The 18,466-nt window shown below is 40.4% G+C and overlaps 1 protein-coding gene across 23 annotated transcripts in view; it reads left to right on the top strand.

Moving 5' to 3' along the window:
- Positions 1 to 18,466, top strand: part of nbeaa (neurobeachin a) — an 87,694-nt gene that overhangs the window by 45,112 nt on the left and 24,116 nt on the right. For 17 of the 23 annotated variants that reach the window (XM_051400700.1, XM_051400690.1, XM_051400689.1 and 14 more), the window contains exons 12-26: positions 926 to 1,078; positions 3,060 to 3,228; positions 8,913 to 8,992; positions 9,370 to 9,432; positions 9,831 to 9,928; positions 10,788 to 10,880; positions 12,577 to 12,685; positions 12,838 to 12,919; positions 13,200 to 13,323; positions 13,457 to 13,649; positions 14,749 to 15,435; positions 15,652 to 16,101; positions 16,958 to 17,175; positions 17,446 to 17,599; positions 18,169 to 18,192. In XM_051400700.1, coding sequence (XP_051256660.1) covers positions 926 to 1,078; positions 3,060 to 3,228; positions 8,913 to 8,992; positions 9,370 to 9,432; positions 9,831 to 9,928; positions 10,788 to 10,880; positions 12,577 to 12,685; positions 12,838 to 12,919; positions 13,200 to 13,323; positions 13,457 to 13,649; positions 14,749 to 15,435; positions 15,652 to 16,101; positions 16,958 to 17,175; positions 17,446 to 17,599; positions 18,169 to 18,192 — 2,697 coding nt within the window. The remainder of the gene's footprint in view (positions 1 to 925; positions 1,079 to 3,059; positions 3,229 to 8,912; positions 8,993 to 9,369; positions 9,433 to 9,830; positions 9,929 to 10,787; positions 10,881 to 12,576; positions 12,686 to 12,837; positions 12,920 to 13,199; positions 13,324 to 13,456; positions 13,650 to 14,748; positions 15,436 to 15,651; positions 16,102 to 16,957; positions 17,176 to 17,445; positions 17,600 to 18,168; positions 18,193 to 18,466) is intronic. The other 6 variants (XM_051400702.1, XM_051400692.1, XM_051400703.1 and 3 more) reach the window with 1 other exon arrangement.

Here is an 18,466-nt window from a genome sequence, read left to right as displayed (position 1 = left end):
TAATGCTTATGTAACTACATACCTTTTTTTTTTTATTTATTGGGCATCATGTTTTAATTGCCTTGATACTGTCACCTGTCTGCTGTACATTCAGTTGCCTGTTTATTAGGTACATCTCAGTAAAACGACATTCAATAGTGCAATAAATTCTACCTTCATGATGGTTATAATGTTCAGTTTTGGTTGAAAGTGTTGTTGATTCAACTTAATGCTGTGGAATTGCATCGCGTTATAGTGGCAGGTGTTTTTATTATTTTGTCCACCCCATTTTTATGAGGGTAGGCAGAATAATAGAAACAACTCTTTATAACACAATACATTACAACAGTACCAAAAACTGTAGCCTTCAAAACCATCATACTGTTGAATCAACACCTCTCTGAGGAGATGTTTATTAGTTTAATTTTATTTCTTCTCAACAGTATGCCACAAATGTGCAAAAAGACAATGTGTCCTCATTAATTACAGACTTGGTTGCTGGTGTAAATGAATGATTTGACACCTTTGGCAACTGTAAACATAGGCATCTAAGATTATGCACTGCAAAGCATAATGCAGCAGATGATTAAATGTAACCAAAGTAAAGCATCTCCTGACACAATAACTTAAATAAAACCGATGTCATTGAATTGAATTATTTGTAGACCTTGACTACACTGAACTCTTCTGCTTGTTGTGTCCTTTGTGTCACTAAAATGTCAAACAGTAACCATGGGTACTATGCATCTACTGTACCGTAAGGATGCAGTTATCTTTTGTAACAGTTTAAAGGAGCTGTTGTTGGTGAGCTCTTACCCACTTTGAGGAAGACTAAAGATAAACAGTGCTATATAAAGACATTGTTTTAGTTAAAAGGCAAAACAAGGGTTGACATGACCATTCAGTCTGGTTAACTTACAGCCTCTATTTCCTGTCTTTTGTCCAGTCGTCACGGGTCCACATTACCAGGGCGGTACTTGAACAGTTCCTGTCCTTCGCCAAGTATCTGGATGGTTTACCTCACGGAGCGCCTCTCCTCAAACAGCTCTGTGACCATGTCCTCTTCAATGCTGCCATCTGGATACACACCCCTGCCAAGGTCCGTTTATTTGTGTGTATCTACTGAATGTGTGTGTGTGTGTGTGTGTGTGTGTGTGTGTGTGTGTGTGTGTGTGTGTGTGTGTTTCTATGACCTTGCTGCAAAAAAAACAGATGATGATGGTCTGAATAAGAGAATTAATGGGGGTGACAGCAGGCATGACAGCCAGAGAAAATAGAAAAATAAAGCCAAGAGATAATGTATTCCATGCTTATCATGTCCAGGGGGGTTTTCTCTGAATGCAAGGAAAATTCAGGCAGGAAGTTGAGAGTGACATCTTAGTGGCCGTTGCCCTTTACAATAATATAAGAAAGGAGGTTGCAGGACACGGAGGGAGGAACTGGCGCATCACACAGGGAAAGGACAGAACACACAAGTGAAGGAAACAAAGAGAAAAAGTGACATTTGAAGAGACCCCAGGACAGGAGAGAGATGTGTAGTTCCTCTTTTCCCTCTCACTCTGAACTAGATGTGAGTGTTCTTGGCATTCCCGTGGGGCCAGTCAGCTCTTGCCTCCATTATTTTCAGAACTTCCTGACTCCCTGTCTTCTTCCCTCTGACCCTGAGAAGTGATTGGCTCTTGGGTATAGCGGTGCCGTTATCCGGGACATGCTGGAGTTAAGACAGAAGAAATGTGACTGAGCAGCAGCTGCTGCTTAGGAGAATGAGGAGGGTGTGAAAGTCAGAATCTAACACAGCATAAACATATCAACATTAGTTGACACGTCACCATAAAACAGTTCAAAGTGGCTAGGCTAGAAGTGATTGCCTATTTGGTTTTTACCTTTTAATTGAGTGCCAATACAGAAAATTACAATGAATTGCCTGTAAACATTCAGCAGGGCCTTAATGAGAACAAGACAAGCATAATTTATGTACTCAGCAGCAAAACACAAAAAAATCAGTTAATCCTTTAATCTTACTTCCACTGTACCATTCTGTCTCTTACTGAGCTTTATTACTTTCCACTTCTCAGGGTATTATTATCCCCTCCATCATTGGCAGGAATAGCCTTGGTCATACTCAGGACTTAATGAAACACTTGAATAAATTGCATGTGAATCTCATCTCAGTACAGTAACAGTAACTTCCTCGCTTGCAATGTTTTCTCTTACCGAGCACCTCTGGTAAACATAATCCTTTCAGAGGCTCGAAGCTGTTGTTGCAGCAATGCAGCCCAAACTATAGTGTTATGATCAAGGAATGTCAGGCCTGTCTGCAGCTGAACTTGTTGTAAAGCGCACCAGATAAACATCAGCTCAATGTGTGAAATGTAATGTAATGAAGGCCGTTTAAGTCAGCTGAGTGCCCTCTCCATTCTAGATGAGCTGCGATGCGGTATGGTCAGGCCACGGCACTCCGCTAATTTCATCCTCTTAAACAGAGCTACCTCGTTAAGGCTGGTCCTTCGCGTCATGGTCACTGTAATGAGCTCAGAGATTTGTAAGCTTGAGCAGACTCGAATCTGTGTATGGGCTGTGGAGAGGATCGGTTAGAGTGATATTAAGAAAGGGAAATGGGGGAACAGCAGGAGGCAGGAAGGGAGGGAAGACAGAAATGAGCAATTGGTGAGCGCCCTCCTTAAATGTCAGCGCTGCGTAAGAAGCTCCTCAGACGCTTGGCGGCTTCAGGCACAGAAACATCAAAAATAACACAAAGCAGAAAACATTGTTGCTTTTGCTAGAGGGAAGTTTCCTCTCATTCCCCTGTGGCTATCTTTCCACAATAAAACTGCCTTTTGTTTGAACACCAGAAACACACACAGATGATTTGTTTCTCCCTAGAAGGGGTCTGACAGTTCGTATTTGTCCGTCGACCTTTGTGCATATGTATGTGTGTGTATGTAGCTCTATCTACAGTATAAATCTGTGTGTGTGTGTGTGTGTGTGTGTGTGTGTGTGTGTGTGTGTGTGTGTGTGTGTGTGTGTGTGTGTGTGTGTGTGTGTGTGTGTGTGTGTGTGTGTGTTGTTTGTTTATACAGGTCCAACTATCCCTCTACACATACTTGTCATCGGAGTTCATTGGCACCGCCACCATCTACACCACCATCCGCCGTGTTGGCACCGTCCTGCAGCTGATGCACACTCTTAAGTACTACTACTGGGCCATCAACCCGCTGGAGTGCAGTGGAATCACCCCCAAAGGTCTTGGTAAGTTCACACAAAGGTGTTCTCACTGTAAAAAGAAAGAAAAAAGATAAGAATGCAGATGCAGATAAGAAACAGCAAAGAACGGTCCCGTCTGTACTCCTAATGAACACCAAAAGAGATTTAAAGACTCTATGTCTGACCTTGTATCTTTAGTATGTTACATGTATGTAGTGTGTCTGTCTATACAGAATATGACTTTGTTGGGTTTTATTCGGTCTCTCCATTTCTGTCTCATATTCTCCCAATTTGTAGACTCTATCTTTTTTATTGTCTCATTCTTTATATGTCTTAACCATACATCTCTTTAATAAACATCTCTTTGTGACACCGGCTTTTTACAGCATCCGCTCATATTCTCACAAAAAAAGTATGCACACAGTGGAAATGTCGATCTTTGACACACATCAAATATGTTTTTTACCCATATATCAGTTTTTCCATTCATCCCCATTTTATGTGACTGTATAAAGTCACAGTAGGCTGGAATCTCATTACAGGGCTTCCACACAAAGACACATTCACTCTCACATTCACACCTATGTGCAATTTAAGGTGTCTGACCGAAGTGGCTGGCTGGGCACAACCCATCCCACCCCACCCAACCCCAAACACAACACACACACACACACACACACACACACACACACACACACACACACACCACACCGTTCTCAGAATTGAGGGAGCTGTGTCAAACCATTACTGTAAATTTCATAAACCGACAATCTGACAAGTACACGATTTGCCAGATGTGCAGAGGGGAGACAGGAAGCAGGATTTGAAGTATTTCTGCCACTGTTTATGTGTACAACTGAGTGTGAGACTATGAATGTCCTCCAGGGAAGTATGTACAGTTATTCCCAGTGTGGCTGTTGGGAACAACTATAAGTTATTTTACCTTCCCATGTGGTGGGACAACGTCTTTGCAAACTACTTTAGAGTTTCTCACTCACCTTTCTTGCATGTTTTTGGATGGTGGGAGGAGACACACACAAACAAACGTTAGAACATTCAAACCCCAAACAAGAACCCTTCTGTAATGAGTGGACATTTATAACAACTATCATATTTACATTAAATATCCAGTAGGTTTTTATCTCTGTGTTTGTAATAATGTTGGACTTATGTTATGTTTATTAATTATCTATTAATGGCAAATGTTGCAGTTATGTTCTATCTGGAGTTCCTTTCCTTGTCTTCTCAGATGCAAACTGCTGCTGACATGAGCCTAAAAGCTTTATTGAGACATTGTGTGTGATGTCAGACATACAAAAAACATGAGCTGACTCAACTTGATATAGAATTTCAATAAATCAGCAGCTCTCTTAAAGCTAAATGTTGTCTTCCCATTAGGGTTTACAAATGCAACTGACCTTGACGTCAGTGGATAAAGGCTTCCATTGATTAATATGTAGAGTAGGGGAGTTGTGCATTTTAAAAAATTGATTTTTCTTGGCTACAGTCACACTATGCCATAGTATTAAAGAGGTCAAACACAAGAGGACCTTAACTCCACACAAGCCAAATACCAGCGATATATTTCTACTAAATCTACATTATTTCTGAATCTACACTATAATCATCACCTCTACACACTTGTTAAAGATTTCTTTCTTTCCTTGATTCCTGTTAAAATAGTCTGTCTCCTGTGGAGCTGTGTCAGCTAACAAGTACGTTTCACGCTTGCCATAAAAATGTAGAGTAGGTGGTTTATAGCTACCCACTCTCAGAAGAGTTTTGCTATAATACAACGTATCAATTCCTCAAAATCTTAGACAGTTACTATTACATAGTAAAGCAGAAAAACATGAGTTATAATTTCCAGAGATGTAGGAATATAAGTCATGACCGAGAAGATCATTTTGTATTTCATAAATGTGTTTCTACACTCATTAGTTTCACAGCCATGAGAATTCTCAGTTTGGAGGAACTTCCACTACACTATACACTATTTACGCAGCAAAAAAGAATCACGTTTAATTGTATGGAGTTACCTTATGAGCAGTGAGTATTTTGTGAAAAGAGCTTTTTAAGATGAGCTACTAAAGAGGATTTGAAATTGTCAGATCAGTTTTATCTTACAGCTGAAAACAACCCCATGAATGCCCGGAGTCAATAAATCAATGAGTCTCGAATAGCTAACTGAAAGTCTAATGGATTTGAATGGTTATGCAAATTGTCAGAAACGCCTAATGTAATGTCAGGTCAAATAATTACAGCTTTGTTAAACTGAGTAAAGTGGTCATTTAGCTACACACAGGCACATACATAATCATTGGGTAACTCTCCATTCCCTTGAGCAGCTCTGTGGTGTAAATGTTTTCTAGTATTTGAGATTGAATAAGGCAGAAAAAGAGAATTTATATTCTTTTTTCCTTTCTGTATAAGAATAACAGTGTTTTTTTTTGTAAAGACCGCCTAACAGAAATCAATTATTTTTTATTTTGAGTTGAAATGCTTGCACGTCTTTTTGTGCTTCCAGTGAATGCAGTGTATTTGGAAAAAAAACTATGAAAGAAAGAAAAAGAAAAAGAATTGCAATTATAAAACACATCATATTCCGAACACAGCTTTTATATTTTCACTGCCCTTTGTGTTTCAGCAGAGAACAGTGTTAACACAGCTACTGTTGCCTCAAACCAGAGCCTCAGAAAGGTCGGATCAGGCCTTTCTCTTTAATAAACCTCTTCTTTTGCCCGGGACCCTCCACTGGCAATGAGTATGCATCCCGCGTTGCCATGGCAACAGAAAGATTTGATTGGCAGATCCAAGGGAGCTTTTGGAATTTCTAATCAAGTGGCTGTCTGGCTTCCTTTCTGTTTGGCGATATTGCTGTTTGACTGCTGGGATTTAGCCCCACGAAGAAGCACTGATAAATGTAGCAATTAGGCTCAGACACATACTAATGGCTGTTCAAAGCTAAAGGATGTGCTGGTTGTGGTTATGGAAGTCTGCATGTGATGCTACTGTAAGAGTGTGATATGCATTTATAGAATTAATCTGCATATTAATTGGCAGATATTTGGAACGTACAATGGGCTTTGTGGACTGAGATGTTTTAAACTTTGCCTCAGACTGAAATAATGAGGTTGAATCCAAGCTGGATTTGATATTGGTGTATTTTTACTCTGCACCTGCTTTGAATCTCGTTAGAAATACATAGTCCCTCTCCAAGTTTTCCTCATATTTTACAAATAACTCCACTTGATGTAGGTTAAAAATTGCTTTCATGACCACAAAAAGAGAGCGTGTACTGTACCTAATAAAAACACCTCAGGCCTTTTGTACCAGTCAGGTAAATTGCTTTTGAACTCTGCAGCTAAATTGTTATACAGTGGAAACAGTGAATAAATGCCTCTTTTGAGTGGAACAAAAATGCAACTGAAACAAATTAATGTCATAAAAGATCTGACAGAGTAGGTTTTTTTATTTTTAGAAAAGAAAGAAAGAAAGAAAGAAAGAATATTGTGCGTACCTCAGTGATATCATTATTTTTTTTTATTTATTTTGTTCTCTATTTTGTTTTTTTTACATTAAACCCTGTAATGTAACATAATGCAATTGGCCTGGTGTTTAATTTCATAGTAAGTATCTTACATGTGCATAATCAGTGTCATTTTCACACACAGACTGAATGTAGAGCAGCAAACAAAGGAAAATACTTAACCAAGCAAAAAAAATCACTTTATTTTTAGATCAAATCTACCCATGTGTTTAGTTGTTTCAAGAGTCCCAAAGTCACAGACAGACACAGAACGTGCATTGTCATTATCTGGCAGAACAAAACAGTTTTTCACAATGACTATATTAAACCGTGAAGTCATATCAGGATAAAAGAAGCACAGGAGGAAGAAAAATTCCTTTTTAAAAAGTAAAAGACAATATTTAAAGCTGCCCCCGAGAAGCGGTTCACGTGAATATAAGCGTCATTCAAATCCTCAAAATCCAAGACCTTTTAAAACAGAGGTTGCACCTGGTGCATCCGTGCACTCGTTTGACACAGAGCTGCTGAGTAACCGTGATAGATGTGAGTGTCACCACTCTGCCGACACGTACCAGCTTGATGTATAAGGATGATGGATCACAAGGGATTGCTTCAGTGTCATGTTTTGGCTTTGTGAAGAGCAGGTGAACCTACACATTCATATGATTCAAGGCCAGCAGAGCATGACAGAGATACGGTTGGAGAGGCCTCGTATCTTCCTCCTTTCACACCCTCCGTCTTTTATGTTTCTCTCCAGCTTACTTCCCGCTGGCTAAGCAGCTGTGGGTCAGATATCGGTTTAAATATTCTGAGAGGTGCATTTCATTGAGCTTACAATAAATACTGTTTGCAGTTGCAGTTCTCTCCCTTTGTAGCTCACGTAGAAAAAAACGCTGATTCCAAACATTGCGACGCAGCAAAGTGAACACCAGCCGGACATCATAAATGTTTATTGTTGCCGTATATAATTAACAAACCTCTGTTGGGAATATTGAACGAAAACAGGTAGCCTGTAAGAGTTGTTGTGTATTAATGACTAGATAAAGATGAGTAATAAAGCAGTAAAGAGAGAAGTTGAACTCACTGCAGTGGCCACTGGGACCATTAGGAGGAAAAATGCCCTTGTTTCTAAATGCTGGGTCTTATATCCTTCTCGCTTTGATCTGTATGTTTTCATCTTTTATACTATTTGGCACCATATTCCATTAGTCAGTTATTTGGCAGCCCTTTTGAGCCGATTCATCACAGCCCTAAGCTTCTAGTGTATCTGGCTTACACATTAAACACCTTAAAAATGAACAAAATACAATTACAAGAATGAAAATGCAACGTCAACATCTGAGTTGTCACTTTTTCTTCTTAAACAAGTGCTGCTGTGCCAGGGTTTCAGATGTAGGAGTAAGTGTTTTAAAGCGTCTGTTGAAGCTAAATTGAGGTCAGAATGAGCAAATGTTTCAGTTAAGACCCCCAAATTTCATGAACGCGGTGGTTCTTTGTGGCTCTTAAAGTGCACTTTTAAAGGTAATGGAGGTTTGTGGCAGTTATGGATCATGGCAAAATGAAGCTAAATGTTTCAAGACCAGCGGAAGACGTCACACCTTCTAAAAAGAGGCAATGGCATCAATACCCACATGAGAAATTGCTTGTGCTATGCGTCAGAGGCTTTCGTGTTTTTAGCTTGATTATTTCTTTGTAGCCCAGCACAGCAAATAAACTGACCCAGTGCCAGAGCTTTAAAGTACATACACTGGATTACAGTGCTTGTTTGGTTTGGATCATTTGGACCATCAATCACATTTTTGTAAATTGCCATGTCTTTGCTGTAATCAGTTAGATTAGTACAACTATAAAATATCCAGATTGCCAAATTGCCTCTGGAGTTAATGACAGTGATTTACAGTTTGTGTTTCTATCATAGAGTGTGTGTGTGTGTGTGTGTGTGTGTGTGTGTGTGTGTGTGTGTGTGTGTGTGTGCTCTGTGTGTCTCTGTGTGTCTGTGTGTCTGTGTGGGTGGGTGTGGGTGTGTGTGTGTGTATGTGTTAACATGTTTTTCTCTGCTCTCCAGGAAACCTAATAAAACCTAATATCAGTAAACAGTAGGGCTCACTCATACTGAGCTTCAGACTTATTTAGCTGATCATTATCATGCATAGAAGTGTTTTTTTAACAGGAAATTATTCTTTTGTTTGTGTGCATTTAGACGGACCACGGCCATCCCAAAAGGAGATCATCTCGCTCAGAGCCTTCATGCTTCTCTTCCTCAAACAGCTCATACTGAAGGTACAGTGAGAGGAACGGATTAACATTATCTTCTTCACATAGTTTAACTTGCAAGAAATCACTTTTTTCCATTATGTCCTCAGCTGTTTTTCTCCCTGCTGGGGACTGCTGGCTTAATCTAAAATGTGTGTGGAGAATCCCATTATAGATCAGGAGCCCTGAACGAAGCACTGTATCTGTTTGTGTGTGCTTGTATTGATTTCCTGCATTTACGTGTGTGTGTGTGTGAGAGAGAGAGAGAGGTGGTTGCTGCTTCACGGTTAAAATCCATCAACCAGGAACAGAATTAATAAAGTCATCTGAGGTTAATAAGATGTAAAAACAACCAAAGATCATGAGTGTTTTGGTGAAAGATGCCTTGTCTGTTTCTTTCACAGGACCGGGGCGTGAAGGAGGACGAGCTACAGAGCATTCTCAACTACCTATTGACCATGCATGAGGTAAACGCTAACTTCTGTCTCAAAATACTCACTGTGAGAGAGGGCAAAACAAAAGGAGACAGTAAGAGTGGTTGAGTGGAGCTGGTGGCAAAATGTGCATTATAATTTGTGGGCTGGAGTTATGGTCCACTTAAACGAGTGAGGGTGTGAGTCAGCTTCGCCGCTGTGACAGCATGAAAAATGGCGCAACAATGGACTGAACAGAATGTACTCTTCTGTAACAATTATATCTATTCCTGCTCTGAAATATCACCTGCTCCTCCGCAATCTCCCACCCCTCCTTGTCCACCCTTACAACTCTCTCTTTGTCCTCTTAACCCTCTATTCTTCTGTCCCATAGGGCTTCCTCCTTCCTCTGTTATTCACCTGTTCAGCTTTGCTTACTTTTTTCTCTGCAGGATGAGAATATCCATGATGTGCTCCAGCTGCTGGTAGCTCTTATGTCTGAACACCCAGCATCCATGATCCCTGCGTTTGACCAGAGAAATGGAATAAGGTGAATGAAGCCTGCATATACACACGCATATAAAGATTTGACGCGACACCAAATCCTACTGACATCAAAAAGACTGTTCTTTATTTTATATGATTCATTGTCAATCTGAACACATTTTGTTTACACCTTTGGTCAGACCTTTTTTGTTTATGTTGTTTTATAACAACTACACATATAACAATATCAGTATTAATTACAACATAATAGCGAAATAAGTTGAGCTATAGGCCATTGCTTATACAATTGAAATCTCTTGAATAAATTCACAAAGCAGTTTCATTATATATGCAAATTTCCTGTTCTTAATATGGTTTAAAGAAATAAAGTAACTTACAAATAGTAAAATCAGGGAGAGATTTAGACTAATGGATGTAATATTTACCAAATGCAATTGTCTGTTATTATATGATTTGTTTAATCCTCAGTTTTCTTCCAGAATGGTTATGTGCAGCACCCATAACATAAATGCTTTACTGCCATTGTTTGTATGTCCAGTTAGATGTTACATATACAAAGGGTAGCTTTAACTAAGCAGCATGAATTCTTAAAGATGGACTCCAACTGTGCTGTGTAGTTTCAAAAAGCACATATACATGTGGATTTTTCTCCGGTTGCTATGGTAAATCTTCTGTTGCCGGAGAACTGGTCAGCAAACTGTTGTGCTTTTTTTATGCCCTCTAAGTTCACTCCTTTAAAGAAAATGCTTCAGTCAGCGCACGTGTTGTTAATTTTAAGGATGTTTACTGAGTATCAGGCAGCAAGTGTTTACTTCCCACTGAGGAACCCTATTTTTAGACTACATCTAAGTATTATAAGCCCTTATCTGACATGTAGTGGGTGTGTGTTTGACATGTTACAGGGTAATCTGCAAGCTCCTGGCCTCTAAGAGCGAGAGTATCCGAGTCCAAGCCCTCAAAGTCCTGGGCTACTTCCTCAAGCACCTTGGTCACAAGTCAGTACTTCTTTGTCTCTGTGCTTTCTGTCTGGTTTATTCCTTTGTGTGGTGTTGAGTAAATGGTGGATCACTGAAATACGGTAGTGAGATTGAGAGGCCTCGCATTTAGGTCTGCGAGTGAGAAAACACTCTGCAGTAAAAACTGAAAAACTACAGCAGTGCAGCCTCCAGTGAGCCTTAGAAGAACTGTTTGTTTGTGTGTGTATGCGAAGATAATGTCCTCATCATCAAGTCCAGGCGGAATAATCATTTCGACAGTGTGCACTGGCAGGGAGGTGGAACCTTGATGAGCAGCAATGAATGCTGGGGGATTTATTCATCCCATGTGACATACACGCCTCTCGCTGCACGACATGGGAGCGAGCTGCCAGGCTGCACCTGAGCTGTGCCCCTTCAGTGTCCCCCCCCCCACTTAACATCTGCTCCAGCCAAACATCCTGTTGGGCTGCCTGTTTAAGTGTACTGCAATACTTATGGAAATGTAATATTGATCTGGAAAGTAATTCAAACACAATAATAAAAACATAATATATTTTCACATTCATGTTAAATAATACTTAATTCAATTGAACAACATTTTTTTTATGTGATTTACCAATAATATGATGATTTATCAGCATATCTAATAAACAACTGTTTTAGGTGTTATTTTAGAATTATTTTATTTAAAAAATTGCTTTCCATTCACACTTAGTGAGGGTTAATGGATAATCTTGACAAATCAAATTTTCTGTAGGGATACTGCTAATAAAATTGTTGCTTTATATACATACAGTATATGCATTAATGCATTAAGGCCCATGTTCTCACATTCGTTTGAAAGCAGAGTGAAACTGCATCACAGGTGCATCAACAGGGCATCGCTTAGACCACAAAAGAGCTGTTATAAGGTCTGTTTCTTTAGTCCACCAACTCATGGAGTTACTTTGAAATTTCCTTTAAGAAGGGTTAAGTGTGTGTGTGTGTGTGTGTGTGATTTAATATCAGTCCTTATGATTTGTAGACATAATGCATGATGTTTATTTCTGTTAGTTTTCCCATTATTCCCTCAGTTCTATATTATCTGTTTGCTTTTTTAAATTGAATTTGTTCCAACAGACAAAGGGGTTGGAACCTTTATGTCAAAAACAATTCTCCGTTTCTGTTAAATTAAAATTAGTAACTCATTAAACTGTGTGAAAAACTAATTAAAACATGATAATGGGAGCTAATGATTTGCTAGTTATATATGTATGATTAGATATTGTGCAAAGTTTACCTAATTTCTCATTTCTAATGACCTGGTTACAGGAATACTATACAGACAGCTTTTTTGAGCATTATTCATTTAATTAAATTAAAAGAAAAAAATACTAGAACTTAGTCAACCCTGATTTCTGAGCCTCTCAAATTAAAAGCCTCTCAGAGACACAATTTTCAGCCTCTGGCAAGGTTAATAGTCAAACTTAATAATTTTCAGCCACATGAATGCTGCCCCAGTGACTTCTGCAGTGTTCTGTTAATGCCTCTTGTTAATTTCTCTTGTTGGTATTCATTTCTCATCCTCTTTGGTCCTATTATAGCTGACAGGGCCACATGGTGCCACCTGCCAATATCAGACCATCATCAGACAAGTGACAATCAATGTCAATTTCAACTGTCATAAATTCTGTTATGAATGGCAAGCTCTGTGTGTGTGTGTTTCCCCTTGCAGGAGGAAGGTAGAGATCATGCACACGCACAGTCTGTTCACACTGCTGGGGGAGAGGCTGATGATGCACACCAACACCGTCTCTATCACCACCTACAACACTCTGTACGAGGTACGTGATTGCTTGGCGGCGGCTCATTAACACACACCGCATTACTGTAGCAACGTACATGAAGCGATAACCTTTTAGTCGCTTTTGAGTTGTCAGAATTGTCAAGTGATTGTTGTGGCATTTAATTGGCTGTTAATCTTCTGTCTGTGCAGATTCTGACAGAGCAGGTCTGTACTCAGGTGGTTCACAAACCCCACCCTGAGCCCGACTCCACTGTCAAGATCCAGAATCCCAGTAAGTACGAAAACACTGTAGCTTGCATATGTCTGTCTCTCTGTATTCTTTGGTCTGCCAATAATGCGGTGTTGTTTTAATACGAGTAAACAAACAACAAAGCCTGAATTCAGAAGCCGACACTGCTGCCATCTCTCACTTATTGATCTGCCTCACACTCGCCTGTCCCTCACATTTCTCTCTTGCATTCAAAATACTTTTAATATATTTGTTTCTCCCTCTCTCTCATCTCCTTCTTCTCCTTCCTCTCCCCTTTACCCGATGTTTGCCACCCACCCAGTGATTCTAAAGGTAGTGGCCACCCTGCTGAAGAACTCCTCTCCCAGTGCTGAGCTGATGGAAGTCAGGAGACTCTTTCTTTCTGACATGATAAAACTCTTCAGTAACAGCCGCGAAAACCGTCGGTAAGAGCGCGCCAATGACTGTACTTGCATTCACTGAGCTACGTGTCATTTGCTTCTTACAGTGATGGTTATATTTTGATGTAAAATTCATGCTGCAGCCCAACTTACATACAGTGTTTGTGTTGTGTGCCAGCTGCCTGCTGCAGTGCTCTGTGTGGCAGGACTGGATGTTCTCCCTCGGATACATCAACCCCAAGAACCCAGAGGAGCAGAAAATAACCGAGATGGTGTACAACATCTTTAGGATCCTGCTCTACCATGCCATCAAATACGAATGGGGAGGGTGGAGAGTCTGGGTTGATACCCTGTCCATTGCACACTCCAAGGTGAGAGCAGGATATGCTGTCTTAATCACGTTGTTAATAAATAGCTCTTTCTCAATTTTCTGTTTGGTATATTTCTCTTAGACTTCTGGGTAAATGAATGGACAAAGATCATAAGTCATTCACAGTTTAAACAGTAAATTTTGGTTTAAGAATCAAAGATCAAGGGCTTCTCTTATACACTTAAGAACAAACAATCCATTTAAGAGACAAAAGAGAAATACCAATTTCCATATCAAGACAAGCCTCGAGAGACTAGAATGCCATGCCTTACATTTCACATTTTTATGGCCTGATTCTCCCATTGTTGTAGTCGCTATCACTGTGGGTGTCAGGACTCACAGCTTAATGCGGAATTCCCTTCTTTTGGAACTTGTTGAATGGAAATTTGGGATATCAGTAAATCCTGTAGAACTGAAAGTACAAATATAGTAGTAGACAAGGAAGGTTGACACAATAACAAGGTTAATCACTACTTAATTCCACTGATGATCACAGATGAATTAATCAATATACTGTATAATAAGCTGGTTCGATGTGAGTGGACGTTTCCTTCCAGCAACCATTAGGTTTTGTTTTTATGCATGCAGTTGTATGTCATTACATATCTTGCCTTAAGTTGGGTGGGATCCCTTTATTTAAAATATATAGCACTGAAAATGAACACATCATACTGATGATATTGATCTGTAGTTATTGATTTTTTGGAGTGATGCTTTTTTTTAAAGTTGAAAAAGGACCTATTGATTTGTACATACTGACTATTGTTAATAGTAATTATTTTTTCACTGACCTACAATGGCCTTTGATTCATATAATTCAATATATACAATTTTCAATACTAATAACCTCTCTGTTTGCTAGTGGAAATCTAACTAACCTATTTTCTCATTGTAGTGCAAAAGTGAGGGGACATTATGGATGATGGTCTAATAGCCCCGTTAGGCTAGTGTCCCAGTTTTACCCATCTAGCCTTTGGTTCAGATGATCTATGAGCCCCATAAGGACTATCTGGTGGAGAAGTTATTGATGTGAAGCTTAACTATTGTCAGTGCTTGTGTTCTGATCACATAACCAATTATATCCCCACCATCTGTCCCAGGTGACCTACGAAGCCCATAAAGAGTACTTGGCAAAGATGTATGAAGAGTACCAGCGTCAGGAAGAGGAAAACATGAAGAAGGGGAAGAAAGGCTCTGTGTCCACCATCTCTGGGCTCTCTGCCACGCCTGCCCCTGTTGTTAACGGCAACCTGGAGATAGATGACAACTCCCAGACGCAGACACCTGAGAGTGAGGCCGAGTACAGCGAGGGAGCTGGCGGAGACTCGCGCAACCTCCTCGCTGAAGGCACTGTGAAGCGACCCAATGGAGAAACCCTCACACCTGGGGAGCAGACCGCTGGTCCAGGGGTGAGGGTGGAGGTCCATGACCTGCTGGTAGACATTAAAGCAGAGAAAGTAGAGGCCACGGAAGTGAAGTTGGATGACTTGGACTTGTCTCCAGAAGGCCTTAGTGGGAGTGTAGGTGGAGGAGGTGGGGGAGGAATAGAAAACGGACCTCTGGTAGAGGTTGATTCTCTCCTGGACAGTGCTTACTGCGCCGTAGTTCAAAACCTAAATGGGAATCTGGCACCAAAAGATGACACGCCAGGCTCAGGGGTTGGGATGGGGTCAAGCCTGGGGCTTTCAGGGGTCAACCTGGAGGATGATGGGAACATGGGTCCACTCATCACATTGGCTGATGAGAAGGACAGTGTCCCGAGCAACAACGGATTTCTCTTCAGCAAGGTAGGATTTATATTTTTTCATTATATGAAGATTATTGTCACTGATTTCTTAAAATCTTCCCCTGCTGACAGACTATAATACCACCAATCAGTCATGGTTGCATCTCTACTACTTTCTGTCCTTCATAGTCTTTCTACTTTCCCAAAAGAAAAACCTACTGTCTTAATGCTGTTTAATTTTTTTATTATGTTTTATTATTCCATCCATCTCTTCCAGGTTGATGAGAAGCTTCTTCCAGCCCTGGCAGCCACAGACCCGCTTGTACTGCCGAGTCCAGACCAACCTACTCCATCCGGCCCGGTCCCAGCTCACTCCACCACCAGTGCCAGTGATGACCTCAGCCTGCTGGCCCACATGACTAGCTGCGGCTCTGATTTAACACAAACCCAGAGCCACACTTCTGGGGAACTTCCGGAGGATGGGCCCTTCAAGATCCAGAGCCCTCTTGCTGACATCAGCTCCATTGCTGAGGCTGAGAGCCAAACCCAGATCCAAGGAGCGTCGAGACCAGATTTCCCAGAGGGAGAGGGCACATCTGGGGCAGAGGGGGAGGCTGCAGGTCTTAAAACTGGGGGAGACACAGCAAGCACCACCTCTGATACAGAGAGGTCGGATGATGGGAAAGAAAAGGACACAAAGAAGATCCAGACTACTGCAACCACTCAGGTGTGTTCATCGTGTGAATGTGTCTGATTGTGTTGTTCACGCAAGTTTGTAAGTAAGTTGCTGGGTCACTCTAATTGGACTTATTGTGGAGTCTGCAATTTTACTTACTGCAATGGTCTCATGCAGCTACAGTCAGTACTGTATTTTAAAGAGTGAAAATGTATTTTCTTCTGTTTTTGTTATTAGAATTAATAAAGATACGTGGTTTTGATTATTAGTTAGCTAGTGATAGACATTAAAAGAGAATATAACTGTATACTGTATCATCGTCATGATCAAACATTCTCTTCGTTTTGATGTTTTTTCCTGTTGTCTTTCAATCTTGGAAGCTTTGAGTAGTTGCAACATTTCAATATATGGTACTAACAAGTTGGAACTTGGTGAAATAAAATCACATTGGTGGAGAAACTGCCTCGTACAACCACAGTCTGATCTGTTGTTCACTGACCTGATCCTCCAGAGTAGGGAGGGTTTAAAAGCCTCGGTCATGGGCACCTCAGTGGCGGAAAGCACGGAGGGTGAAGCACTCTGTCACTCATGCTGGCTCAGGGACTGAATACTTGAACCTTTAGTCACAAGCCTTCTTCCTCAACCTTTAGTCCACTGCTGCCCCAGTGTGACTGGCTGTGCATGTTGATTAACTCAGCCATGGACAGTTTGCTTGGGCAGAAAAGCCAAGTGACTGCCCACACATGAACTAAGTTTCCATAAGAGCTCCGTGAATACAGAATCTTAGAGAGTCTCCTGAGGTTTCTTTTATAAAATTGAATTCCATAACTCTATGCAAGTTTTATATGAGACTAGTAGGATATGTACTCTACTGGCTGACAGTCTTTTCCCCCCAACCATCTTTCAGGCCCTCCATGGTCGTACTGCAGCCCAGTTGGAGCGGGACCTACGCGTTGATCTGGGTTTCAGGGGCATGCCCATGACGGAGGAGCAGCGCCGGCAGTTCAGCCCCGGCCCACGCACGACCATGTTCCGCATCCCAGAATTCAAGTGGTCTCCAATGCATCAGAGGTTGCTCACTGACCTGCTGTTTGCCCTGGAGACTGACGTGCATGTGTGGAGGAGGTGAGTTAAGGCTTTTGAGATGTGTGTCTCGATTACAAATTAGGTTGGCTGTTTTTTCTATTTACCATGTTTGTACATTTAATACTGACCATAAGACGGTCACTTTGAACAAGGCTCTTGTATGTTACTGTAATAGCAAGATCTTTTATGCCATAAGCTAATACTTTTAGCACTTAATTAAAAATAAACTGAAGATATTCAAAAAGTGAAGCAATATGATGCCTCAATTTACAAACTGTATCGTCCATCCAAGTATTGTTTGTATTTCAGCCACTCCACTAAGTCAGTGATGGATTTTGTGAACAGCAATGAGAACATCATCTTCGTCCACAACACGATCCACCTCATTTCTCAGATGGTGGATAACATCATCATCGCCTGTGGAGGCATCCTGCCTCTCCTGTCTGCTGCCACCTCCCCTTCTGTAAGTGGCTCTACTCTGCCCCTCTGTGGTAGGAGGGAAAACTGCAGGTCAAGGCCTGTAACTCAGATGTTAACACCACACACAGACTTCGAAGAACTGGCTAAAGCTGATTCCCGCTCATGCTAAGGGCTGCGTTTAGCTTGCATGATTGAATAGGTTAAAGAATTTGTTGTGTCTATTAAATTTTGTAGATTTTTTAACCTATGAAATCATCATAGATAAATCAAAAATAAGCTTAAAAGGTTGAATTTTTATACAAAAAGTACAAAAAGTTCTGTTGAGGTTGGCCTTACATTTAAAAATAGGTAAACTAATTAAAATTTGAAGAAAATTTTCTGTATTCCTCTCATCTGTATCTCCAAATATTTAACTGTCAATCTAACACTTCTTGCGCAGTATTCTAACCTTTATTTGTTCTAATGCTTTTAATTAACAATCTATTTAATTTGATAATTTGATAATCTATTTATTTTAATCATGCTTCTTTTTTCTTTTCCTCTCTGTGTTACGTGTATTTTGTATTTTCTTGTCTTTTTCGTCTCTGTTTTTGTCTGTTTTTGCATGTGCAGAATTCTAAGAGTAGTGCCAACACTGTAAGTTGCAGTTTCTTCCTCTCTTTCTATTCTACTAATACTTTGCTCTGGTTTTATTTACCATTGTGACTTACACTAAACCTTGCTTGTCTGACATCCATAGTGTTTCTATTTGTTGTGCTCCTTTGCTGCTAATCAATACTCCCCCTTATACTGTTTGCATCTATTGTGGGTATCCATAGATCTCTTTGCCTCAGTGTATCTAGTTCTCAAAGTTATAAGAACAATATATATTTTAAACTAGATACACTTTGTATAATATTCTAACGTTGTT

The sequence above is a fragment of the Dicentrarchus labrax genome, unplaced genomic scaffold (assembly GCF_905237075.1).
Source record: "Dicentrarchus labrax unplaced genomic scaffold, dlabrax2021, whole genome shotgun sequence".
Lineage (NCBI taxonomy): Eukaryota > Metazoa > Chordata > Actinopteri > Moronidae > Dicentrarchus > Dicentrarchus labrax.
This window is presented reverse-complemented; position numbering and strand designations above follow the sequence as displayed.